The 22101-nt window shown below is 43.7% G+C and overlaps 1 protein-coding gene across 1 annotated transcript; it reads left to right on the forward strand.

Annotated features, from left to right (window-relative positions):
• The first annotated feature begins 18808 nt into the window (after positions 1–18808).
• LOC110709144 lies at positions 18809–19372 on the forward strand. The gene has a single exon (XM_021887362.1). The coding sequence runs from the start codon at positions 18809–18811 to the stop codon at positions 19370–19372; it is 564 nt and encodes a 187-aa protein (XP_021743054.1).
• The last annotated feature ends 2729 nt before the right edge of the window (positions 19373–22101 follow it).

The raw sequence follows: 22101 nt of genomic DNA on the forward strand, positions 1-22101 counted from the left end.
CCTTTTACCCAAACGGGTCCGTTTGACAGAAATGTGCAGCAGCCGTTCCAGCTCATGGACTGGCAGCAGCGCCTGCTGAACTTGGTAGAACAGCCCTCGGCGTTCTCCCCTGAGATAACCCAGGCGGCACAGCCGGCTAAGATTAAAAACGTGTTGGTAGGGGCCTATGATGGTACCTCCAACCCAGAAGATCATTTAATGGCCTATTCCAACCTCATGTACCTACAGGGGTTGGATGATGCCGTCTGGTGCCAATGCTTCCCGGCTACCCTGAAGGGCATTGCCCAACGGTGGTTTGGTAACTTACCAGCCGACTGCATCAACAACTTCAAGACCTTAGGTACTTATTTACGTCAAACTTCTCAATGAACATCCTGGACAAAAAGACTACCCTCAATCTGGGGGCAATACAGCAGGGTGACAGAGAAGGGCTCCGGTCCTATGTCAGGCGGTTTAATCTGATAAGAATTAGATTCAAAGACTGTCTGATGAAGTTGCTTACACAGACTTCTTTAAGGGTCTGAAGGATGGATCAACCTTCAAGTTTGACCTCGTCTGGAAAAGGGTAGCCACCCTCCAAGAGGCGTTGATGGAAGCTGAAGCCTATATACAGGCGACGGAGCTTTTTGCTGTAAAGCAGCCGTCGGATTCCAAAAAAATCCGACAGAAGAGACATCCGGCAACAACAACAACCGGCTAAAAAGGAAGAAAAGAAGAGAAAGGAGGTCTGGGCGGCAGACCGTTCTGGTCAGCCGGCTCAGAAGCTCAAACGGAAATCTGAACCGTACGTTCCCAAGTACGAGTTCGCAAAGGACTGCTCCTACATCCTCATGGAGATCAAGGAACGGATGTCTCTCGACAAACCGGCTGTGATGAAAAGCCCCGTAGGCAGCCGGGACAAAAGCAAATACTGCCAATACCATGAGGATGTTGGCCATAACACTAATGGTTACTATAGCCTCAGGCGGCTATTAGACCATCTGGCTGATGAGGGGGCTCTGAAGTCTTATCTGCCTAAAGCCAAGGGTAACACCCTGTCCAAGAAAGGGCAGGCGGCAAAAGCTGTTCTTGCCAATTCTGAAACGGATGAAGAGACCATCTTCACCATAGCAGGCGGCTTTGCCGGAAGGGGTCCCACTATTAGGGGCACCAAAGATAACATTAGGAAGCTGGTTAACTCAGTTGAGGAGATCCAGGCGTCGAAAGACACCTTTCTTGAGGTCCTTATTTCAGTAAAGGACCGAGGCAAGGGTAGGCGGCCCCACGATGACCCCATAGTCATCGAATACAAAGTTGCCAATCAGAGGGTTGGCCGGATCTTAATAGATACCGGGAGCTCGTCTGACCTAATCAGTTATGAGTGCTTGACCAAGCTCAAGTACAAATCCAGTAGCATGCACCAGGCGCCCCACTCGCTTGTTGGTTTTGGGGGAGGCGTAGTGCATCCGGTACGAAACATAGATCTTCCCATCCGGCTGGGTGAAAAGGGGGAAGGACGCCACATGGTGATAAAATTCCTGGTTGTAGAAGAGCTCGCCGCCTAAAACATGATTTTTGGCCGTCCGACCCCTAATGAGTCCAAAGGCTGTCATCGTTCCTTCTCTCATGCTTGTCAAATTTGAAAAGGACGATGGAGCAGTCGGTTCCCTTAAGGGGGACCAGAGGACGGCCAGGGAGTGCTATCTCTCTGACGTCAGACCTACTATGGGGGCAGCCGGAGACGGCAATCCCATAGATCTTGATAACTGCAATACAGCAGTCCCGGCTCCAAGGGCAACCGGTAAGAAAAGAAAGGCGGGCCAGACGGATCCCGTCAAGCAAGAAAAATAGCAATCACTAGCCGGGGAAAGGTCAGATGATCAACGACCCCAGCCGGCTGGTGAATGCATTGACGTCGTCCTAGACGGTTGCTTTTGAACGGTTGGGAGCAGACCTGCTCCAACTTATAAAAGAATTCAAAGACATCTTTGCCTTTGAAGTGGAAGAGATGCCAGGCGTCAGCCCGGATCTAGCTGTCCACAAGCTCGCCGTGGATCCTAAAAAGAAGTCGGTCAGGCAGAAAAAGAGGGATCACGGTGAAGAGAGATCTCAGGCGGCAGCGGCTGAGGTGAAAAAACTGTTAGATGTTGGGTTCATCCGACAATGCTACTACCCGGATTGGGTAGCAAACGTTGTCCTCGTGAAAAAAGCCGAATGGTACCTGGCGGATGTGTGTAGACTACACAGATCTGAACAGAGCATGCCCAAAGGACAGTTACCCGCTTCCAAAGATCGACATTCTGTTCGACTCTACAGCCGGTCATGCTCTGATGAGTTTCATGGATGCCTACTCAGGTGATATGTAAGTGGATTAGGATCGTTTTGGAGTGGGCTAGTTCAATTAGAATCAAGTTCGTCACAAAAGAAAACAAGATAAACACTCAATGTAGAAGCGGGTTCTAAATTGCGTGTGTGGTGGATAAACTTGACCAAACACAAAGTAAGGCTAGATTATCAAGCTTATACTAACTAAACACTAAGTAAAGAAAGTATAAGTTCGTGAAACACAAAGTAACACAAGAAATTCACAAAGAAAATCAGATTTTGTTGTTTTTAATCACTCTTGCCTAAAACGAATGGCAAGTGTTCTATTTATAGGAAGCTTTACAATCCTTAAAGGAACTCTTCAACTTCCTAACTTACATGCCTAAAACAGAAGAAACAAGCTTCAATAAAAGCTTTGTAACTCCTTTTACATGCTTAAAAACAAAACTAAAAGCTAGGCATGATTCAAGCCTAGAATCACGCCTTTACTAGGCCACGAAAATGGCTGTTTATTTGAGGCCTTAATGGCAGCTATTACATGCATTCTTTGACAGAAAAATAACCCCCTAATCAAAGCTTTAAATGACTAAAACAAACAGCAAACAACTCATAATCATTCCCCACAAAAATCGCCATGAACCAAGCTTGTAACCCCCACTTAAATGTGGCTGTTTAATTGTGGCTGTTTGAAACTCCTTGTGGCTGTTTGAAAGTCTTCTTGGATGCTCCTTTAACTGGTTACTTTGTCCCCTTTGTCCTCTTCCCATTTAAGGCAAGAAACAAAAGGATTCTTGGAAGAGAATCCCACGAAATTAGCATCCAAAGACTTGGACTTTTCGTGGATGAACAAAGCATGGACCGTAGCTTGAACTTCTTGGACTTTAGTTTGAACTTGATTGCTTGCTGCCATATCATTCTCCCCCTCTTCGAAAAAGTTTGCCCTCAAACTTTCATCATCTAGATATGGACTCAAGTCTCCCACATTGAAAGTTGCACTTGCTCCACCAAATTCACTAGGTAGATCAATCTTGTAAGCACTTTCCCCAATTTTCTCCAAGACTTGAAAGGGACCATCGGACCTAGGCATGAGCTTGTTTTTCCTTAGGTTAGGAAAACGTTCTTTCCTTAAGTGTAACCAAACCAAGTCACCCTTAGCAAATGTAGGTTGTTTTCGGTTCTTATTTGCACGGTCTTTGTAGACTTTGTTCATAGCCTCAATCTTCTCTTTGACTTTGGTGCATGTTTTCTGAAATGCTTCCCATCTCTTCTTAGGTTCACCATGTATCAAGTCTCCTTTAGGCAAAGGAATTAACTCAATAGGTAGTAAAGGATTAATCCCATACACCACTTCAAAAGGACTACGAGTAGTGGTTGATGAAGGGGACCTATTGTAAGCAAATTCGGCATGGGCTAACTTAACATCCCAATCCTTTTGAGTTCTACTCACTAGACTACGTAACAAAGCACCAAGGGTTCTATTAGTCACTTCCGTTTGACCATCCGTTTGTGGATGATGAGAAGTACTAAATAAGAGCTTAGTACCCACCAATTTCCACAAGATTCTCCAAAAATGACTAAGGAACTTAGTGTCCCTATCCGAAACAATGGTCCTTGGAACCCCATGTAAACGAATGATTTCTCTAAAGTATAAATCAGCAACTTTAGAAGCATCATCCGTTTTGTGGCATGGAACAAAATGAGCCATTTTAGAAAAACGGTCCACTACCACCATGATACTATCTTTCCCCCTTTGAGTCCTAGGAAGACCCACAATAAAATCCATGCTCACTCCTTCCCATGGAACATTAGGAACGGGTAATGGAGTGTAAAGACCTTTGTGAAAAGTACTCTTGGATTTTTGACAAGTAGAGCACCTTTCCACAACATGAGTCACGTCCTTCACCATATGAGGCCAATAGAAATGTTCTTGAAGCATCTCCAATGTCTTATGTATGCCGAAATGACCAGCAATCCCTCCCCCATGGATTTCACGAACCAAAAGCTCACGCACACCATTCTTAGGCACACAAAGTTTGTTGCCTTTGAACAAAAACCCATCTTGAACCGTATAGTCTTGAGTAGGTTTCTTGAATTTTCCCGAAAAATCCTCATCTTCTTCATAGTGACCTTTCAAGTGTTCAAACCCAAGAATCTTCGTATGCACCATAGCTAAGAGATAGCTTCTTCTTGACAAAGCATCCGCCACCACATTCTTCTTGCCCTCCTTATACCTTGAACTAAATGTAAAAGATTGAAGAAATTCAACCCATTTAGCATGTCGGTAATTAAGTTTCTGTTGGCCATGAATGAATTTTAAGGCTTCATGATCCGAATGTAGAACAAACGGTTTAGGCCTTAAGTAATGTGACCAATGATCAAGAGCTCGAACAATGGCATAGAATTCACGATCATAGTTTGAATAATTAAGCTTAGCACCACTTAATTTTTCACTAAAGTAACAAATTGGTCTTCTTCCTTGTATAAGAACCGCACCAATGCCCACGCCACTTGCATCACACTCAACCTCAAACAACTTATCAAAATCTGGTAATGCAAGAACCGTAGTGTTGCACAACTTTTCCTTGATTTCATCAAAAGCTTTTTGGGCAGCTTCACTCCATTGAAATGCACCTTTCTTCAACAATTCGGTCAAAGGAGCCGTGATGGATGAAAAGTTCTTGATGAAAATTCTGTAAAATGAAGCAAGACCATGAAAACTTCTTACTTCATGCACATCTTTCGGCACCTTCCATGTTGCAATAGCCTTGACTTTCTCGGGATCAACCTGTACACCTTCACTAGATACAACATAGCCTAGGAAAGTAATATGGTTACACATGAAAGCACACTTTTCTAATTTCCCATACAATTTGTTATCCCTCAAAACCCCAAATAAAGATCTTAAGTGAAACAAATGTTCATCTATGGATTTGCTATATACTAGAATATCATCTAAATATACAACAATGAATTTGTTTAGAAAAGGACGCAATACCTCAGTCATGAGTCTCATAAACGAACTAGGAGCATTGCAAAGACCAAATGGCATGACAAGCCATTCGTACAAGCCTTGCTTAGTCTTGAAAGCTGTTTTCCACTCATCTCCCTCACGAATTCGCATTTGATGATAACCACTTCTCAAATCAATTTTACTGAAAATTTTGGCTCCACTCAACTCATCAAACATGTCTTGAAGCCTTGGCATAGGAAATCTGTATTTGATAGTAATGTTATTGACGGCACGACTATCAATACACATCCTCCAAGTTCCCTCTTTCTTAGGCACCAAAAGAGCAGGAACGGCACATGGACTAAGGCTTTCACGTACATAACCTCTTTCCATAAGTTCTTCTACTTGTCTTTGCAATTCCTTGGCTTGATCGGGGCTACACCTATAGGCTGGTTTGTTAGGCAATTGAGCTCCCGGAATCAAGTCAATAGCATGTTCAATACCTCGCAATGGAGGTAATCCTTGTGGTAAATCACTAGGAAAAACATCAGAAAATTCTTCTAGCAATTCCTTCAAAGACGGTGAGTTAGTAACATAGGAATAGGTATCATCAACAGGTTTAACAACAAGTAAAAACCCTTCCCCTTCCATAGCAAATTCACGCTCAAACTCACTCTTAGAAACCAAATAGTTAGGTTTCTTTTCCACCATAGGTTCAACCTTTGGAGGTAAAGGAAGTAACCTGATTTTCTTTCCCCCATGATTAGTGACCGTATAGACATTAGAAACACCATCATGCAAAGCACTTCGATCAAATTGCCATGGTCTACCAAGCAATATATGACATGCACTCATAGGCAAAACATCACACCAACGTTCATCATGAAAATTTCCAATTGTAAAAGAAACTAGTGCTTGTTTCTTAACTTTCAAACCGGTTTCGTTATCTAACCAATTTAACTTGTAAGGTTTAGCATGCTCACGAGTGGGTAATTTAAGCTTGCTTACAAGTTCAGTAGAGGCCACATCCGTACAAGAACCACCATCTACAATCACATCACAAATCTTGTCCCGTACCTTGCACCTCGTATGGAAAAGATTCTCTCTTTGTTGCACATCCTTGAGAGGCTCGGAATGTAGGATCCTTCTTACAACACCACACAATGGAGTGGCGTTTTCTTCAGCCCCATACTCCTCATATTCCTCTTCCTCTTCCTCATTTTCCTCGGAATCATACCCTCCTTCATGGATGGTGAGTGTGTTCCGTTTTGGACACTCACTAGCAATATGTCCTTTCTCATGGCATTTGTAACACGTCCTCTTGGGGATTTCTTGCTTGGAATCCGTTTTTCCTCCATAACCTTTGGACGAGTTAGGAGTAAAAGTGGATTTAGAAGCAACCTCGCCTTTTCCCATGGAAGAAAAAGCTTTGTAAGGAAGCCTAGATGTAGGTCTTGGCTTATCTTCTTTGTGTTGTGCCTCAACCTTTCTAGCAGCCTTCACAACCTCTTCATAGGTGGAATAAGGTAGGAGATCCACCTTATTAGAGATTGGTTTAGACAACCCTTTAGTGAAACGGGCAATTTTGAGTGGTTCCTTCTCTTGCATATCACACACCAAACTGAGTTTCTCAAACTCTCGCACATAGTCATCAACACTTCGTTCACCTTGAGCTAGGCGAGTCAATTTGACATATTGATCTTGCACATACTCATGTGGAACCCAACGTTGTTCCATCTTCTTCTTGAGTTTCATCCATGACTCAATCTTATCTTTTCCTTCTCTTCTCCTCTTGGCCTTTAGATTATCATACCAAAGCCCAGCAAGCTTGGTTAACTTAAGAACCGCCATTTTACAACTCCTAGCATCATCATACTCCTTATACTCAAAGATACTCTCCATCCTACGTACCCAATCAAAAAAAACTTCCGGATCACTAGAACCATCAAAGTCGGGAAGGTCTAGCTTGACACTTCTATCATCTTGGTGACCACGGAATTGTGATTCACCTTGGGTGGGTGTGGAATTTTCTAATTCCTCTAACCTTCTACCTTGTCTAAGGCATAGGTCCGCAATGGCATCCATCCTTGTTTCATGCTTTTTCATTTCGTCATGCATTTCTTGGAGTTTTCCAAGAATGTCTTTCATCACTTCGTGAGATGGTGAGTTGGATGAACCTGGAGTCATTCTCCAAGGCCTTGCTCTGATACCAACTGATATGTAAGTGGATTAGGATCGTTTTGGAGTGGGCTAGTTCAATTAGAATCAAGTTCGTCACAAAAGAAAACAAGATAAACACTCAATGTAGAAGCGGGTTCTAAATTGCGTGTGTGGTGGATAAACTTGACCAAACACAAAGTAAGGCTAGATTATCAAGCTTATACTAACTAAACACTAAGTAAAGAAAGTATAAGTTCGTGAAACACAAAGTAACACAAGAAATTCACAAAGAAAATCAGATTTTGTTGTTTTTAATCACTCTTGCCTAAAACGAATGGCAAGTGTTCTATTTATAGGAAGCTTTACAATCCTTAAAGGAACTCTTCAACTTCCTAACTTACATGCCTAAAACAGAAGAAACAAGCTTCAATAAAAGCTTTGTAACTCCTTTTACATGCTTAAAAACAAAACTAAAAGCTAGGCATGATTCAAGCCTAGAATCACGCCTTTACTAGGCCACGAAAATGGCTGTTTATTTGAGGCCTTAATGGCAGCTATTACATGCATTCTTTGACAGAAAAATAACCCCCTAATCAAAGCTTTAAATGACTAAAACAAACAGCAAACAACTCATAATCATTCCCCACAAAAATCGCCATGAACCAAGCTTGTAACCCCCACTTAAATGTGGCTGTTTAATTGTGGCTGTTTGAAACTCCTTGTGGCTGTTTGAAAGTCTTCTTGGATGCTCCTTTAACTGGTTACTTTGTCCCCTTTGTCCTCTTCCCATTTAAGGCAAGAAACAAAAGGATTCTTGGAAGAGAATCCCACGAAATTAGCATCCAAAGACTTGGACTTTTCGTGGATGAACAAAGCATGGACCGTAGCTTGAACTTCTTGGACTTTAGTTTGAACTTGATTGCTTGCTGCCATATCATCAGGTTTCCATCAAATACCCCTATGTAAAAAAGATCAAGAAAAGACGGTCTTCGTCACTGATCAGGGGTTATTTTGTTACAAGGTGATGTCGTTTGGGTTAAAGAATGCACTGGCTACATTCCATCGCATGATAAACACTGTCTTCATCAATCAGATTGGCAGGAATGTAGAGGCGTACATTGATGACATGATAGTCAAATCCAAGCTACAGACGGATCACCTACTAGACCTCCGAGAAACATTCACCACACTCAGGCGGCACCGGGTCATGCTTAACCCAAAGAAGTGTGTGTTTGGTGTTGAGTCTGGGAAGTTTCTCGGATTCTTGATTGACCAAAGGGGCATAGAGGCTAATCCGAAAAAAGTACAGGCGGTCATTGACTTGCGTCTCCCCGCACTGTAAAAGAAGCCAAGAAACTGACCGGTTGCCTGGCGGCGTTGGGAAGATTTCTCAGCCGGTCAGGTGACAAGTGCCTCTATTTCTTCCAAGCCATCCGGAAGAGGTCCAGATTTGAGTGGGGTGAAGAGGTGGAAATGGAATTCCAGAAGCTAAAGCAACACTTGCACTCTTTGCCAAGGCTAGTGAGCCCCTTACTTTGGGAGGTCCTCTACATGTATCTAGCCGTCTCTGATCATGCCCTTAGTGCCGTTCTCCTCGCTGAGCGAGACGGTAAGCAGCTTCCGGTGTATTTCATCAGCCATGTACTTAAGAATGTTGAACTCCAGTACCCCATGATCGAAAAATTTGGGTTGGCCCTGTTCGTCGTAGTCAAACGGTTGAAGCCTTACTTTTTAGCTCAACCGGTGATTGTATATACAGACCAGCCGCTCAAGCGCCCAATGATCACCATTGAGTCATCCGGCAGAATGATCAAGTGGGCTGTTGAAATATAGAGCCTTGAGATAACTTTTGAACCCAGGCGGGCAGTAAAAGGACAGGCGTTTGCCGACTTGATTGTCGAAATGACTAGACCGGTGCAACTGGGAAATCCTGATTAGGTTTGGAAGTTATTCGTAGACGGTAGCTCTACCGTGAACGGCGTTATATGTCATTCTCCAGAAGGGGACAAGTTTGAATATGCACTACGGTTCCGATTCCAAGCCTCTAATAATGAGGCGGAGTATAAAGCCCTGCTAGCCGGTATCCGCATGTGTAAGGCAGCAGGGGCAACAAAAATCAGCGCCTGCTCAGACTCTCAATTGATCGTTAGCCAGTACAATGGTGACTACGAGGCCACCCATCCGGCCATGATCAAATATCTACAGGCGGTCAGAGAAGAGGCTGTGTCACTTGATGAATTTCATCTAAGTTAGGTGCCCCGGTCCGAGAATAATCAGGCGGATGCCCTTTCCATATTGGCATCGTTCGCCTCCTGTGATGCACCTAGGACGGTTTTTTGGGAAGTCATTAAGAAAAGAAGCATTGATCATGACCCCATAGGTATCCTGGACTGAAGTGCCACCTGGATGGACCCCATCCGGGGTTACTTGGAAGACGGTACTTTACCGGATGACCCTTCTAAAGCAATGGCGCTCAAGAAGCGTGCTCTGAGCTTCGTTATGCATCATGAAGAACTTCTCCGAAAGGGTTATCTACAGCCGTTTCTAAAGTGTGTAACCCCTGAAAGGGGAAGAGATGTTTTAGAGGATCTGCACGCGGGTTTTTGTGCCTCACACATAGGCGGCAGGTCCTTGGCAAGAAGAACCAGACGGCAGGGTTACTTTTGGCCCACTCTTGAGGCAGACGCCATGGATTTGGTGAAACGGTGTGACAAATGCCAAAAGTTCGCCCGGTTGATACATCGACCGGCAACTGATCTGACAGCCATTCATAGCCCGGTTCCGTTCGCAAAGTGGGGCATGGACATTTTGGGTCCGTATGCGCCTGCATCAGGCGGTCGCCGTTATATTTTGGTGGTAGTGGATTACTTCACCAAATGGGTTGAAAGAGGCGGTCAAAGGCATAAAAACAAAGGACGTGATCTCCTTCATTTGGAGAAATGTCATCACCCAGTTTGGGGTTCCAATGTCTATGGTCTTTGACAACGGACCTCAATTTGAAACGCCTGTCCTCAAGAGCTGGTTAGGGGACCAAGGAATCTCCCATTGTTTTGCATCCGTTGGCCGTCCTCAGGCAAACAGGCAAGTTGAGGCCTTCAATAAGCTGATCTCAGACGGTATAAAGAAGAAGGTGGAAAGAGCCGGTGGACTATGGGCAGAGGAATTACCTCATGTCCTTTAGGCCATCAGGACCACTGAAAAAGAAGCAACCGGTGAAACCCCATTTCTTATGACATATGGCATTGAGGCGGTGCTCCCCATTGAACATTATGAGCCAACACTTCGCATCATGCTATATGATGAGACGACCAATTGGGAAGCCATGCGGCTAGCACTGGATGCTCTCCCAGAGCGAAGGGGCGACGCAGCCTTGCGTTATGAGATTTACCGCCTGAGAATGACAAGAGCCTACAACAAGCGGGTTCACAAACGGCCCCTGAACGTAGGAGATTTTGTGCTTTGCAAAATGGAAGCAACCGGTAGGACCAATGAACAAGGAAAACTGACCCCAAATTGGGAGGGACCCTACCGGATCTTTGAAGAAGTACGAGATGGCACATACCGCCTGGAAACCCCAAACGGTAGAAAGCTGCCTAGAACCTGGAATGTAGATAATCTCAAAAAGTATTACTTCTAGAAATTGTATAGTTTTTGTAGATTTCTATATAATTAATGAGAAAGATTTACTACATATAATGCTTACATGCGCCATGTCTTGTGCTTAACACAAGCGGCCCCCTTTACCGATTTTCCATGCGCCATGTCTTGTGCCCCACACAAGCGGCTCTGAAAACAAATGAATCATCCGGTGACACCCATTCGGGTGAATTCATCGAAGAGAACATCTCCCATTCGGGTGGAAAATTGTTCTAGTGATCAAAATCAGGTGGTCCTACCCGCCTGAATGATCCATGACACCATAGAATCGTGGGCTAGAATTCCCAAACATGCATTCGGCCCCCTCTTTGGATCAAGTGCCATTTAAGGCTGATCTCAAAACAGACAGCCGGTACTTAAAGTGCCGCCTAATCGACTAAGAAAAGGCAGGCCTCAAGCATTTGGTTTAGGCCAATAATCTATGAAGAGGTGTTCTTGCAAAAGCCCAACCAGCAAATTGACACCCTAAATCTTATGAAAAGGTCTTTCTAAAAAGTCTTCCGGCAAGTCTTTAAAAACCGGTTGCTTTTCGTTTTTACGGATGGCACTTAGCACTTAGCTTAAATCGTTAGCATTTGCGCTATAACATATGGATAGCCGCCTGACACCATTTCATCTATGCCAGCCTCCTATCAAGGGGAAATTACCTATCCTAACCCCAACAAGTCATGCGGAAACACATTCATTCAAAGCAAGAAAAATGCGATATTCAAAGCAGCAAAAAGAAAAAAAGCAAATTCATTCAAAACCGGATCATCCGGTAGAAATGTAGCAGAATTAACCGGCACAGCCGGTGAAAATATTAAATTGTTTACAGAATAAACTGGCACAGCCGGTGAAAATATCAATATTCAAAGTGAAAGACAACAGCAGAGTAAGCCGACCCTTCCTGATCTATTACAAGATAATGCACGCTGCGCAGGACGGGATGTTGTTGCTACTCTAGCTGCACTGTTACCCAGTTACCCTGAGCCTGACTCCCTTCCGGATGAGTTGGGTCTGTGTTGGGAACGGAGCCGGGAGCAACCTCATCCTCGACTGCCTCTTCGTGGCCAGCCGCCTCCTCCTGCATCCGCTTGAACTCCGCCTCAACCCATTTCTCATAAGGTTCAAGCCCCGGCTTGCCCTCCTCCTCTGTCAGAATGGCAAGGTCTGCGTACTTGTAGGCGAGCTCCCAAACGTTGTAGTCTGTACCCGGATGGATAATGGAGAACGCCCTCTTCATTCTGTTTTCGTAGTCCTGCTCATTCTCCTCAATGAGCCGACTCTGATCAGCTTCTAGGGTGGCCTGGAAGTTTCGCTGAGCATCAGCAGCCTCCTTGACCAGGCGGTCATTCTCTAGTTGCAGCCGTTTGCTGCTCTTCTCCGTCTGGTCGAGACGCTTGAGGGGCTCCTCGTGCTTTTTCAGCTCATCTTCAGCGTTATCCAGGGCCGCCTGGAGGTTGTCTATTTTTGTCTTCGACTCTTTGAGGGCCTGTTGGAGGGACTTGACCTGATCCGCCTGTTGCATGATTATAGCTTTAGTTTCTAAGTCAAGCACAATCATGGAATAGTGAGCAACGCTATGTGCGTCATCCGCAGAACGTTTGGCTCTTCTTACCTCTTCCTGCTTGCGGATGTAGGCCTTCTTAAGCCCTTCCACGCAGAGCAGTGCCTGCAACAACAACACAACCGGTATTAGTAGAAAGACCGGATGGGTATAACACAAATTAAATGTCGGGTGGGTACTCATTGACTTACATCGGCCAGGTCGACCATCACCCGGTCGGCATTGAAGGTATTGATTCCAGGAATCGCCTCCTTCTCGTCCCGGGGGACGGCTTTCAGCATGGCCCGGGCGTATTGAGCAGCATCCAGCCAACGTGGAGAGTTATGTGCACCAGAAACAGACGGTGAGAATGCTGCGTATGCTCCGCCTACGGACAGTCGGCTGATCGGAGAATCTTTCGGCTGCGACGAGGAGTATGACTTTACCCGCATGGGTAGGTCGAGCAACGTGAGGTTGAAGGGGTTAGTACCTTTTTGGGAAGCCTTTTGGCCTCCGGCAGAAGATGGATCGGTTGCGGTCCTTATTGGAGTGACCTCTTTCGAGGCCGTTTCAGTGTTAGACCCGCTTGGGGTCTTTATTGTTTTACCGCCGGTTGTAGCCCGGGCAGTAGAAGCGGTTCTCTGCACCTTGAGTGCAGGCTCTTCAACAGACGGCCGTTGCCGGATCTGTTTTTGCAGAGAGCGGGGAATAATATCCCCATCCTGAAACAAAACCTCAAACGGTCAGGTGAATAAATAGCTAAAACGACATCAAAGCCAACACATAGAGATGGTCAGGCGGCCTAACCTTTTTAGCTGCCTGAGCGGCAAATTTCTTCTCCAGATTCTCCTTGCGGATATCTGAAGCCTTCTTTGCGGGTGTCTTGGCGGTGGGTAGCATCTTCTTAGCTTCTTCTGCAAAACCAAATACATCCGGTTAGAGACATGATAATTTTGCATTGCAATCAAGAGAAAAAGGCCAGCCGGCATCAAATTAACCGGCTAGGGTTCGTAACCTTTGCTCTTAAACATGCTGCTAAGCCCACAGGCGGACAATAAGCACTCGTCCTTGAAAAATTCGTGTTTGGGCACCCAGTTCTTGGGTACCCTTATTATCTCTCCGGTTGAGAGAGAGGAAGAGGTCAGCTCAAAAAATCCGGAGTCCAGAATAGCCACCCTATCATTATCAGGAACTGGGGCAGCCGACACTTCTGCCCTAAAAGCTCCGGTTTCCGGTTGTAGGTCCGGTACTCCTTGTTCTCCTCCTTAGACGGATCTTTGACCAGGTAGAACCAGTTCTTCCAGTCCGACCATTTAGACGGCTTGTCCAAGGTCATCATATATTGGCGGTGAGTTGTCAAGTTGACACAGGCCCTCCAGCCGCCTGGGCTCCGGCTCAAATAGTGCATATGGGCAAACGCCTCCCAGCCGGGGTTGAGACCCTGCATCTCACAGGCGGCGATGTACCCTAAAATGTTCACCCAAGAATTCGGGGTGAGTTTCCAAACACCTAGGTCATACCCCCTAAGTATGGCCTTAATTGTGCTGTGAAGGGGGAAGCGGACACCGGCTAGGAAAGCCGCTTCGTAGCACCCAAACCAACTGTTAGCGTTGGGTTGGTCATCCTCCCATACAACCGTCCCAAACTCGCCCGGTACGATCAGCTTGTACCCTCCACCAAGCGGTCGCTTGGTAATAAAGTCTTGTAGTGAAGACCGCATGAGGGCGCGGTCCTTCAAGGAGACGGCGATCATGAGAGGGTTGTTTCGGCTTTGCCACGAAGGCCTCTTCGCCTCCTCGCTATCTTCTGACATGGTCAAGTAGCTGGAGCTACTGCTTTCTACCCGACCGTCATCAGAGCCGGATGGGGAGTTGGGACCCTCATTGGCAGTTCCTGGCTGCTCAGCCTCCTGAGCCGGAGAGGTCTCCTCGTTGTAGGAGCCTAGAATACTATCGCTTGGGGTGGCGGGGGTGCCGCCGGATGGTTCTTGAGCCGCCTCATCTGGGCCTTGTCTCTCAGGCGATAACTCATTTGAGTTTCCGCCTCTGTAATTGGGGTCCATAGTTGTTCCCCTAATTCTGGCCATTGTATCCTGCACAGACACGGAGTCGGTCGATACAGGCGTTGAAAAGGGGAAATTTCAAAGACCAGAGACGGCAAATCCAGTTCTAGACTTAGTCGTACTAATTGACCGGCTGAGTTCACAACTATGTTCCGGGTATGGGTATAAAGGGTCCATCTACCTATGGGACTTATAAACAAAAATGCAAGCAAAAGACGCAAACGGAAATACATGGAAAAGCAAGAAGGAATAGAGATGGTACCTAGACTAGAAGAGAGTTGAAACCTCAAGAAATTTCTTGGGGATGCTTGCGAAGACTCAGACGGTTTGAAGACCGGCTGGGTTCTCTGAGGTACCCTCACGAAAAACTTTTGCTTGCTTGTTACCTTACAGGTGGTCTGAAAACCGGCTGCTCTAAAAATTATCAAATCTCCAGGTGCTCTGAATTTCAAGTAACGGATGCTCTCAAATGCCGGATGCTCTCAAAATTCAAGAAAATTCACGAAGTTTGTAAATGAGCTCCTATATGCTTCTTCCCCTATTTATAGGGGTTGCCTCAGAAGGCGAAGGGACGCGACCCTTCCCCTTCTGCTTTTCCCTCCTCCTTCAGTTAGATTCGAAGGGGTTGCAATGCCAAAAAAAAAATAAAAAAAATAAAAAAAATAAAATAAAATAAAATAAAATAATTTTTTCATGCGTTAGCTCTCTTCTTAGGTGCCACGTGGCACCTTGCCACGTCAGCACCTGAGAGGGGCAAATGTTTGGGGTTAAAATACCCCAGCTACTTGGCCCAATGGCCGAGCGACATGTGGCACTTCGCCATTGGTCAGTAAGGCTCCAATCCCCTGCTGACACGTGTCCTAGAAACCCTAAATGGGGAACCAAGTCTCCCCACTATAAATAGTGGGAGAATCCTCATTAATGGGGCATTCAATACATTGAATTCATTACATTCATAAATACATTCAAGAAAATTGAATACACTTACACCAAAACCGAGCAATATTAATTGCGGAATTCTCCCATTACGCGAGAAGTAATTTCACTATTTTACTCACTATCTTCCTCCTGTACGTAACTGACTTGATCGTCGGAGGCGGAGCTCCACCCAACCGGAGTCTTCGTGGTTTTGCAGGTACAGGAGGCTGAAGGGCATTCTTGGAATTGTAACTCTCTCGCAGGACACATCCAAAAACCCCGAAACAGATGTCAAAACAGCCTTCCTGAATAGAGGAGCGTTTAACTGGAAGAGTGCCAAGCAGAGCACCACTGCAGACTCTACAACTGAAGCCGAGTACTTGGCCGCTTCAGAAGCTGCCAAGGAAGCTGTTTGGATTCGCAAGTTCATTAGCGAACTTGGTGTTGTACCCTCAATCAAGGGGCTAATAGACCTCTATTGTGATAACAATGGAGCTATCGCTCAGGCCAGGGAGCCGAGAGAGCACCAGAAGGTCAAACACGTGCAAAGGCGATTTCACATGATAAGGGAATGAAAATCCGAAGGTGAAATCAGAATTTGTGAGATTGGCACAGATGATAATGTAGCCGATCCTTTGACTAAACCGCTGCCTCAAGTGAAACACAACAAGCACATTGAGGTGATGGGAATCAAGCATGTTGGAGACTGGCTTTGAAATTCCCTGTACATGTGTTTTAATTAAATAGGATGTTTAATGTAAGACACTGTAATGAAACCATACATTTATGGAGTAATTAATTTTGTGCAAAATTATCATTCACTCCATTACTATTTAATTGTGGTTTAGAATTAAACAATGAATCCATTCGATTTACGGAAATATTCAAAACAGGGTTATGATATTATTATGTTCCGTATCAAATCATATTTTATTACATTCCGTATTAAATCGTGTTTTATGTTTCGTATGAATTTATGATATTATCTTCCGTATTAAATTATGAAATTGTGTCGGATTGAATTAAATGATTTGGATTTAAATCAAAAGGGCCTTAAATTGTGATTGGAAATTATTGGAAATGATTTGCAAGTTATGTAAGTGTGATGGATTTTTTTAAAGAAGAGTTTTTAAAACAAATCAATCGATATGTTGAATCCCACTTAGGGAATGGTTTAGAGAAGACTATGGACTTTGCATGACCTAGTCTTTCCTCAAGTTTGGCCTTTGATTATAAAGTAAACCACTTGGGGGGGTGTGCACACTTAGTGAGGAATTGGTTGGAATGAATCGATTGAGTTTTAATTCGTATTAAAAGAATTGGATTGAAAAAGTTCTATTTGAATACGGCATTGGTAATTCTTTTATTAATTAAACGTAAATGATTTAAATTACGTTTTACTTCTCTTACACATGACTTACTTAGCATACTTGCTAATACTTGCTTTTGTTTTGGCTTTGCCCTGTTTATCATTTATGGTAAACAGGTGAATTTTTCAGGTGGAAATTGATTGATGCATACGGGAGTCCACAGGAAATTTCACCTAGCTAGGAAAATTTTGAGTCATTTTTGTGTCACGAATTATGAATGAATTTTTATTATGGTTATTTAATAAAGAATAAAGTTTTCCGCTGCAAAAGTATTTTTGTATAAGCCTTGCGTTATACGCGGCGGTAATACGCCCAAACCTATCTCTACGGTATTTGTGCGTATTTTTCTACAATTTACGTAGAGGGAGATTTGAGGGTGTTCCAAAGTGGTATCAGTTTGTCGGGTCTTAAAACAAGATTAAAAGTTGAAATAAATAAATTGGATGGGTAGACTTAAGATGGGTATATAGGATAGAGTTTCGCATTTTTTTTAAACAATAAACAAAAAAAAAACCCTATTTTCTTCTTTGGAAAGATGATTGAGAAAAGGATGCTCGGGTTCTCATAACGAGGCCTATAATGGGTACGCCTCTCTATCTAGGCAAGGCTCTCCCTGACGCTGTGGGTAACTTACCAAGGAGACGCGGGCTCGACCATCCTATATCATGAGTCAAGTACATTATTAATTTCAAAAGAAAATGAATTGAAATTTTTTTAAGTTTCAAAGACTATGTGTGCATATAAGATAAGTATATTATGAATTTTTGAAGAAGTCCATGGACATGATTTTGGAGTATATATGTGGCTCATATATGTTAAACTTATATGTTTGTGAACATTGGTATGAATACTTATTGAATTATTGTTTTCTAAATAGATGTTGGATGATATTAGGAAGAAGTACTTTAACATTCACTACTTGAAAACTGATGCAATCAGTGTTAGCGACTTTGTGACTGAAATAACAGTATTAGCTCTACACTATTATGAGAATACAACCTTGAAGTTTTTACTCAACCTCCTTGGCTAGTTTTGTTGGCATTAGCCCACTTACCCAAGATTAAGAAGTACTACCCTCTACTTGAGAAGTATGGGGATGTGATTAAGGAGGATGGGCTTTGGAATGAGAGGCATCACCATGAAGGAAAAATGGCTAGCCACCTTGACCCATTTCAAGAATGACCTACACTATTTGGAGCGTAACTATGAACCTAAGAGGAAGTCCGTCAAGCCACCTAAACTTACCCCTCACCACACATTAAGAGAGGTTGACCAACTCCGTTATCTAAATGCTCAACTTCCTTTCTCTTACCCAAAGTATGAGGGAGACTTTGACTCTTCTAATGATGAATCCATTCCACCACTTGGACGGCGTAAGAACTACCCTCATCCTTCCCACTTTTCTCAATACAATGTACCTATACCACGTGAACATCCAAAACCTCAAACAAAAGCCCGAATTCTAAAAAGACCTAGAGTCCTTGACTTCTCATCATCTTCTAGCTCCAACTCTTCACCTCCTCCACAACCCAATAACCCAAACCCTCAAGGAAACCCAATTACAAAGTCAGGCCAAACCCCAAACTACAGTGACTATGTACCAACCTACTTGAAGGAGCCCAATGGTAACAAGAAGACTAACAATGAAGATCAAGAGTTTGACCCAGTAGAAGAGGAGTGATCAATCAAATTATTTATGTTATGATTGTTTCGATAAATTATATGCATAATAAAGTGTACTCGAATATTAATTAATAATAATAAAGTATTTGCTTGATTTCTTCTATGTTTATGTATATGAATAAATTTTAATTATTTTTTTTCTTTCTTCTTTCTCTCAAATGTGAACATCAGGAAATATGTCTTTAAAGTTAAAGAATAAGAAAGCTGGTTCCAATATGGGCAAGGTCCTTAAGAAACTAACCGATCTTGCTGAAAACATTACCCAAGTAGCAAACCAAGGGAAGGGTTCAGGAAAGGGGGATACTTTTGGTGAAGTCTTTAAGAGTGTAGCTGCAGCCAAACCACCCTTTTTCTTAGGAAAAGAGGACCCAGCTAGTCTTGAAAACTGGATCCGAGAATTTGATAAGTTGTTTGATGCAATCAACTGTCCAGACAATATGAAGATTAATAATGTTGTATACTACTTAAAGGAAGAAGCTGACTTATGGTGGACCCAAAAGAAAGAAGAATTGATGGTAGACCCTAATTTTGGCTGGGAGGATTTCAAGGTAGCTTTGAGGAAAAAGTTCTATCCTGATCATTTGAGGAAACAGAAATGTTTGGATTTCACTAACTTAAGGATGGGAACTATGACTGTGAGTGAGTACTATTCTAAGTTCTTAGAGTTGATGAGGTTTGCACCAGAAGTAGTACCAACAGAGGCTATCAAAGCACAAAGGTTCGAGCAGGGGTTAACTTGAAATCTGTAAGGAAACCTGGGTGGGGCAACCTTTGAGAGTCTAGATGAGGTGTATGGCCGAGCCGCCCATTTGTATGGGATCAAGGGAAGAGAGCTACGAAGCATGTTTGGGGAGAAAAGAAAGTCCAATGATCAGCCCCTAGGGAGCGATAAGAGGCCCAAGAACCATGCGAGTTTTGGGAATGGGAATCATGGGGATAAGAGGAACTTTAAAGGGAATTTTCGGAGAATTTCAAACCATGGTGGTGAGAATAGAGAGAGCAAGGAGAGAAACAAGAGAAGTTATTTCTGTAAGAGATGTGAGAAGGACCACCCGGGGAAGGACTGCGCAGGCAATAAAGTGACATGCCGATACTGCCAAAAATTGGGATACCGAGAGTACGAGTGTTTTCAAAAAGGAAGCAGATTTGAAGAATGGAAAGGTTCAGGATGGACGGAATCCCCCAAAACCCCCTCAATTTAGCGGACCTGCCCAGAACACTGGAATCAGCAATGGTGGAAACACTTCTAAGGGACGGATTTTCGTAATGAATAGCCGTGAAGCTGAGACTTCCAGTAATGTGGTAATTGGCACTTTTCTTATACGTTCTTTATCTGTGAAAGTTTTATTTGATTCGGGTGCATCGCACTCTTTTATGTCTAAGACAGTAATAGAAAGTCTCCAGTTAGAAAGTCCAGAGTCAGTCTCCTTGGATGTAGCTATTCCAACGGAGGAAGTTAGGGAGTGTTCTAGACTTTTTAGGAATGTACCCCTAACTATTTCTGAAGTAGAGTTTCCATCGGACCTAATTGAGTTCGATCTCAAAGACCTCGATGTGATTGTGGGAATGGACTAGTTGGGAAAGTACAAAGCTCAGATAGATTGTTCAGCACAAAATGTCACGCTCTATGGCCCAGCAAAGACCAGGGTGACTTATAGGAAGGAAGGGAAAAGTCAAGGAATAAGGATTATTTCGGCTTTACAACTTCAGAAGTGCCTCAAGAAAGGGTATCCGTTATTCATGTGTAGCCTCTAAGAGATAAGGGGTGAAGAAGGGAAGAGTGATACAAAGTTACTGTTGTGGAAGAATTTCCCGATGTATTTCCCGATGAAATACCAGGCATGCCACCAGAAAGAGATGTGGAATTCACGATTGACTTGGTTCCTGGAACTGGACCTATTTCCAAGGCTCCATACAGAATGGCCCCAGCTGAAATGAAAGAGCTAAAGGCCCAATTGGAAGATTTGCTTGAAAAGGGATACATTAGACCCAGTTCCTCACCCTGGGGAGCTCCAGTATTGTTTGTGAAGAAAAAGGACGGGAGTTTACGGTTATGCATTGATTACCGTGAGTTGAATAATGTCACCATCAAGAACAAATACCCATTACCCCGGATCAATGATTTATTTGACCAATTAAAGGGAGCAGGAACATTCTCGAAAATAGATTTGAGGTCGGGTTATCACCAGTTAAGGATTGCAGAGCAAGATATTCCTAAGACTGCTTTCAGGACCCGTTATGGCCATTATGAGTTCACAGTAATGCCGTTTGGGTTGACAAACACGCCGGCAGTGTTCATGGGTCTGATGCATCGAATCTTACGACCCTATTTGGACAAGTTTGTAGTGGTATTCATTGGTGACATTCTGGTTTACTCGAGTAGTAAGGAGGACCATGAAGACCATTTGAGGAAAGTGTTAGAGTTACTAAGGGAGCATCAGTTATATGCCAAACTCTCTAAGTGTGAGTTCTGGTTAGAGAAAGTCGCCTTTTTGGGGCATGTAATCTCTAAGGAAGGAGTCTCGGTTGACCCAGCTAAGGTCCAAGCTGTACTGGAGTGGCCAGCCCCAAAGATGTGTCAAAGGTGAGGAGTTTCCTGGGATTGGCCGGGTATTATCGGAGGTTTATAAAGGACTTTTCGAAAATAGCAAGACCAATGACCAACTTGATGAAAAAGGAATGTAAGTTCATTTGGTCTCCTGAGTGTGAAGAGGCATTTCAAACCCTAAAAGAAAAACTGACATCAGCCCCTGTGTTAGCATTACCTGATGAAAGCAAAGAGTATGAAGTGTACAGCGATGCATCAAAGTTTGGGTTAGGATGTGTTTTAATGCAATCTAGAAGAGTTATTGCTTATGCCTCAAGACAGCTGAAGACATATGAGCAGAATTATCCAATGCATGACTTGGAACTTGCTGCCATAGTGTTTGCTTTGAAGATTTGGAGGCATTACTTGTATGGAGTAACTTGTAAAATTTTCACCGATCATAAGAGCCTAAAATATATCTTCACCCAAAAGGAATTGAACAATAGACAAAGAAGGTGGTTAGAATTCATCAAGGATTATGAGCTGCTAATCCAGTACCATGAGGGTAAGGCTAATGTAGTGGCCGACGCCTTAAGTAGGAAGTCAAGACACTCGATATATGCGATGATATTGCCGGACCAACTGTGTATCGAGTTCCAAAAGATGTGTTTGGAGCTGGTAGAGCAAGGAGAAGTCAGTCGGATGTTGAACGCTTTGATTATTCGACCGTCGATTTTCGAGGAAATTAAGAACAATCAGTCGGAGGATGAAAAGTTGAAAAATATAAAAGAGAAAATGAGTGAAGGGCAGGTATCGGATTTCACCATTGATGAAGATGGTGGACTTCGTTTTAAGGGAAGATGGTGCGTCCCACAGCACCGTGGAGACATTAAGCAAAGTTTGATGGAAGAAGCTCATAGTTCTCCTTATTCAATGCATCCT

This window comes from Chenopodium quinoa, unplaced genomic scaffold, assembly GCF_001683475.1.
Source record: "Chenopodium quinoa cultivar QQ74 unplaced genomic scaffold, ASM168347v1, whole genome shotgun sequence".
In the NCBI taxonomy this organism is placed as follows: domain Eukaryota; kingdom Viridiplantae; phylum Streptophyta; class Magnoliopsida; order Caryophyllales; family Amaranthaceae; genus Chenopodium; species Chenopodium quinoa.

What these genes read in the sequence shown, in the direction of transcription:
- LOC110709144 (XM_021887362.1), top strand. Translation starts at nt 18,809, where the DNA reads ATGTCTTTAAAGTTAAAGAATAAGAAAGCTGGTTCCAATATGGGCAAG.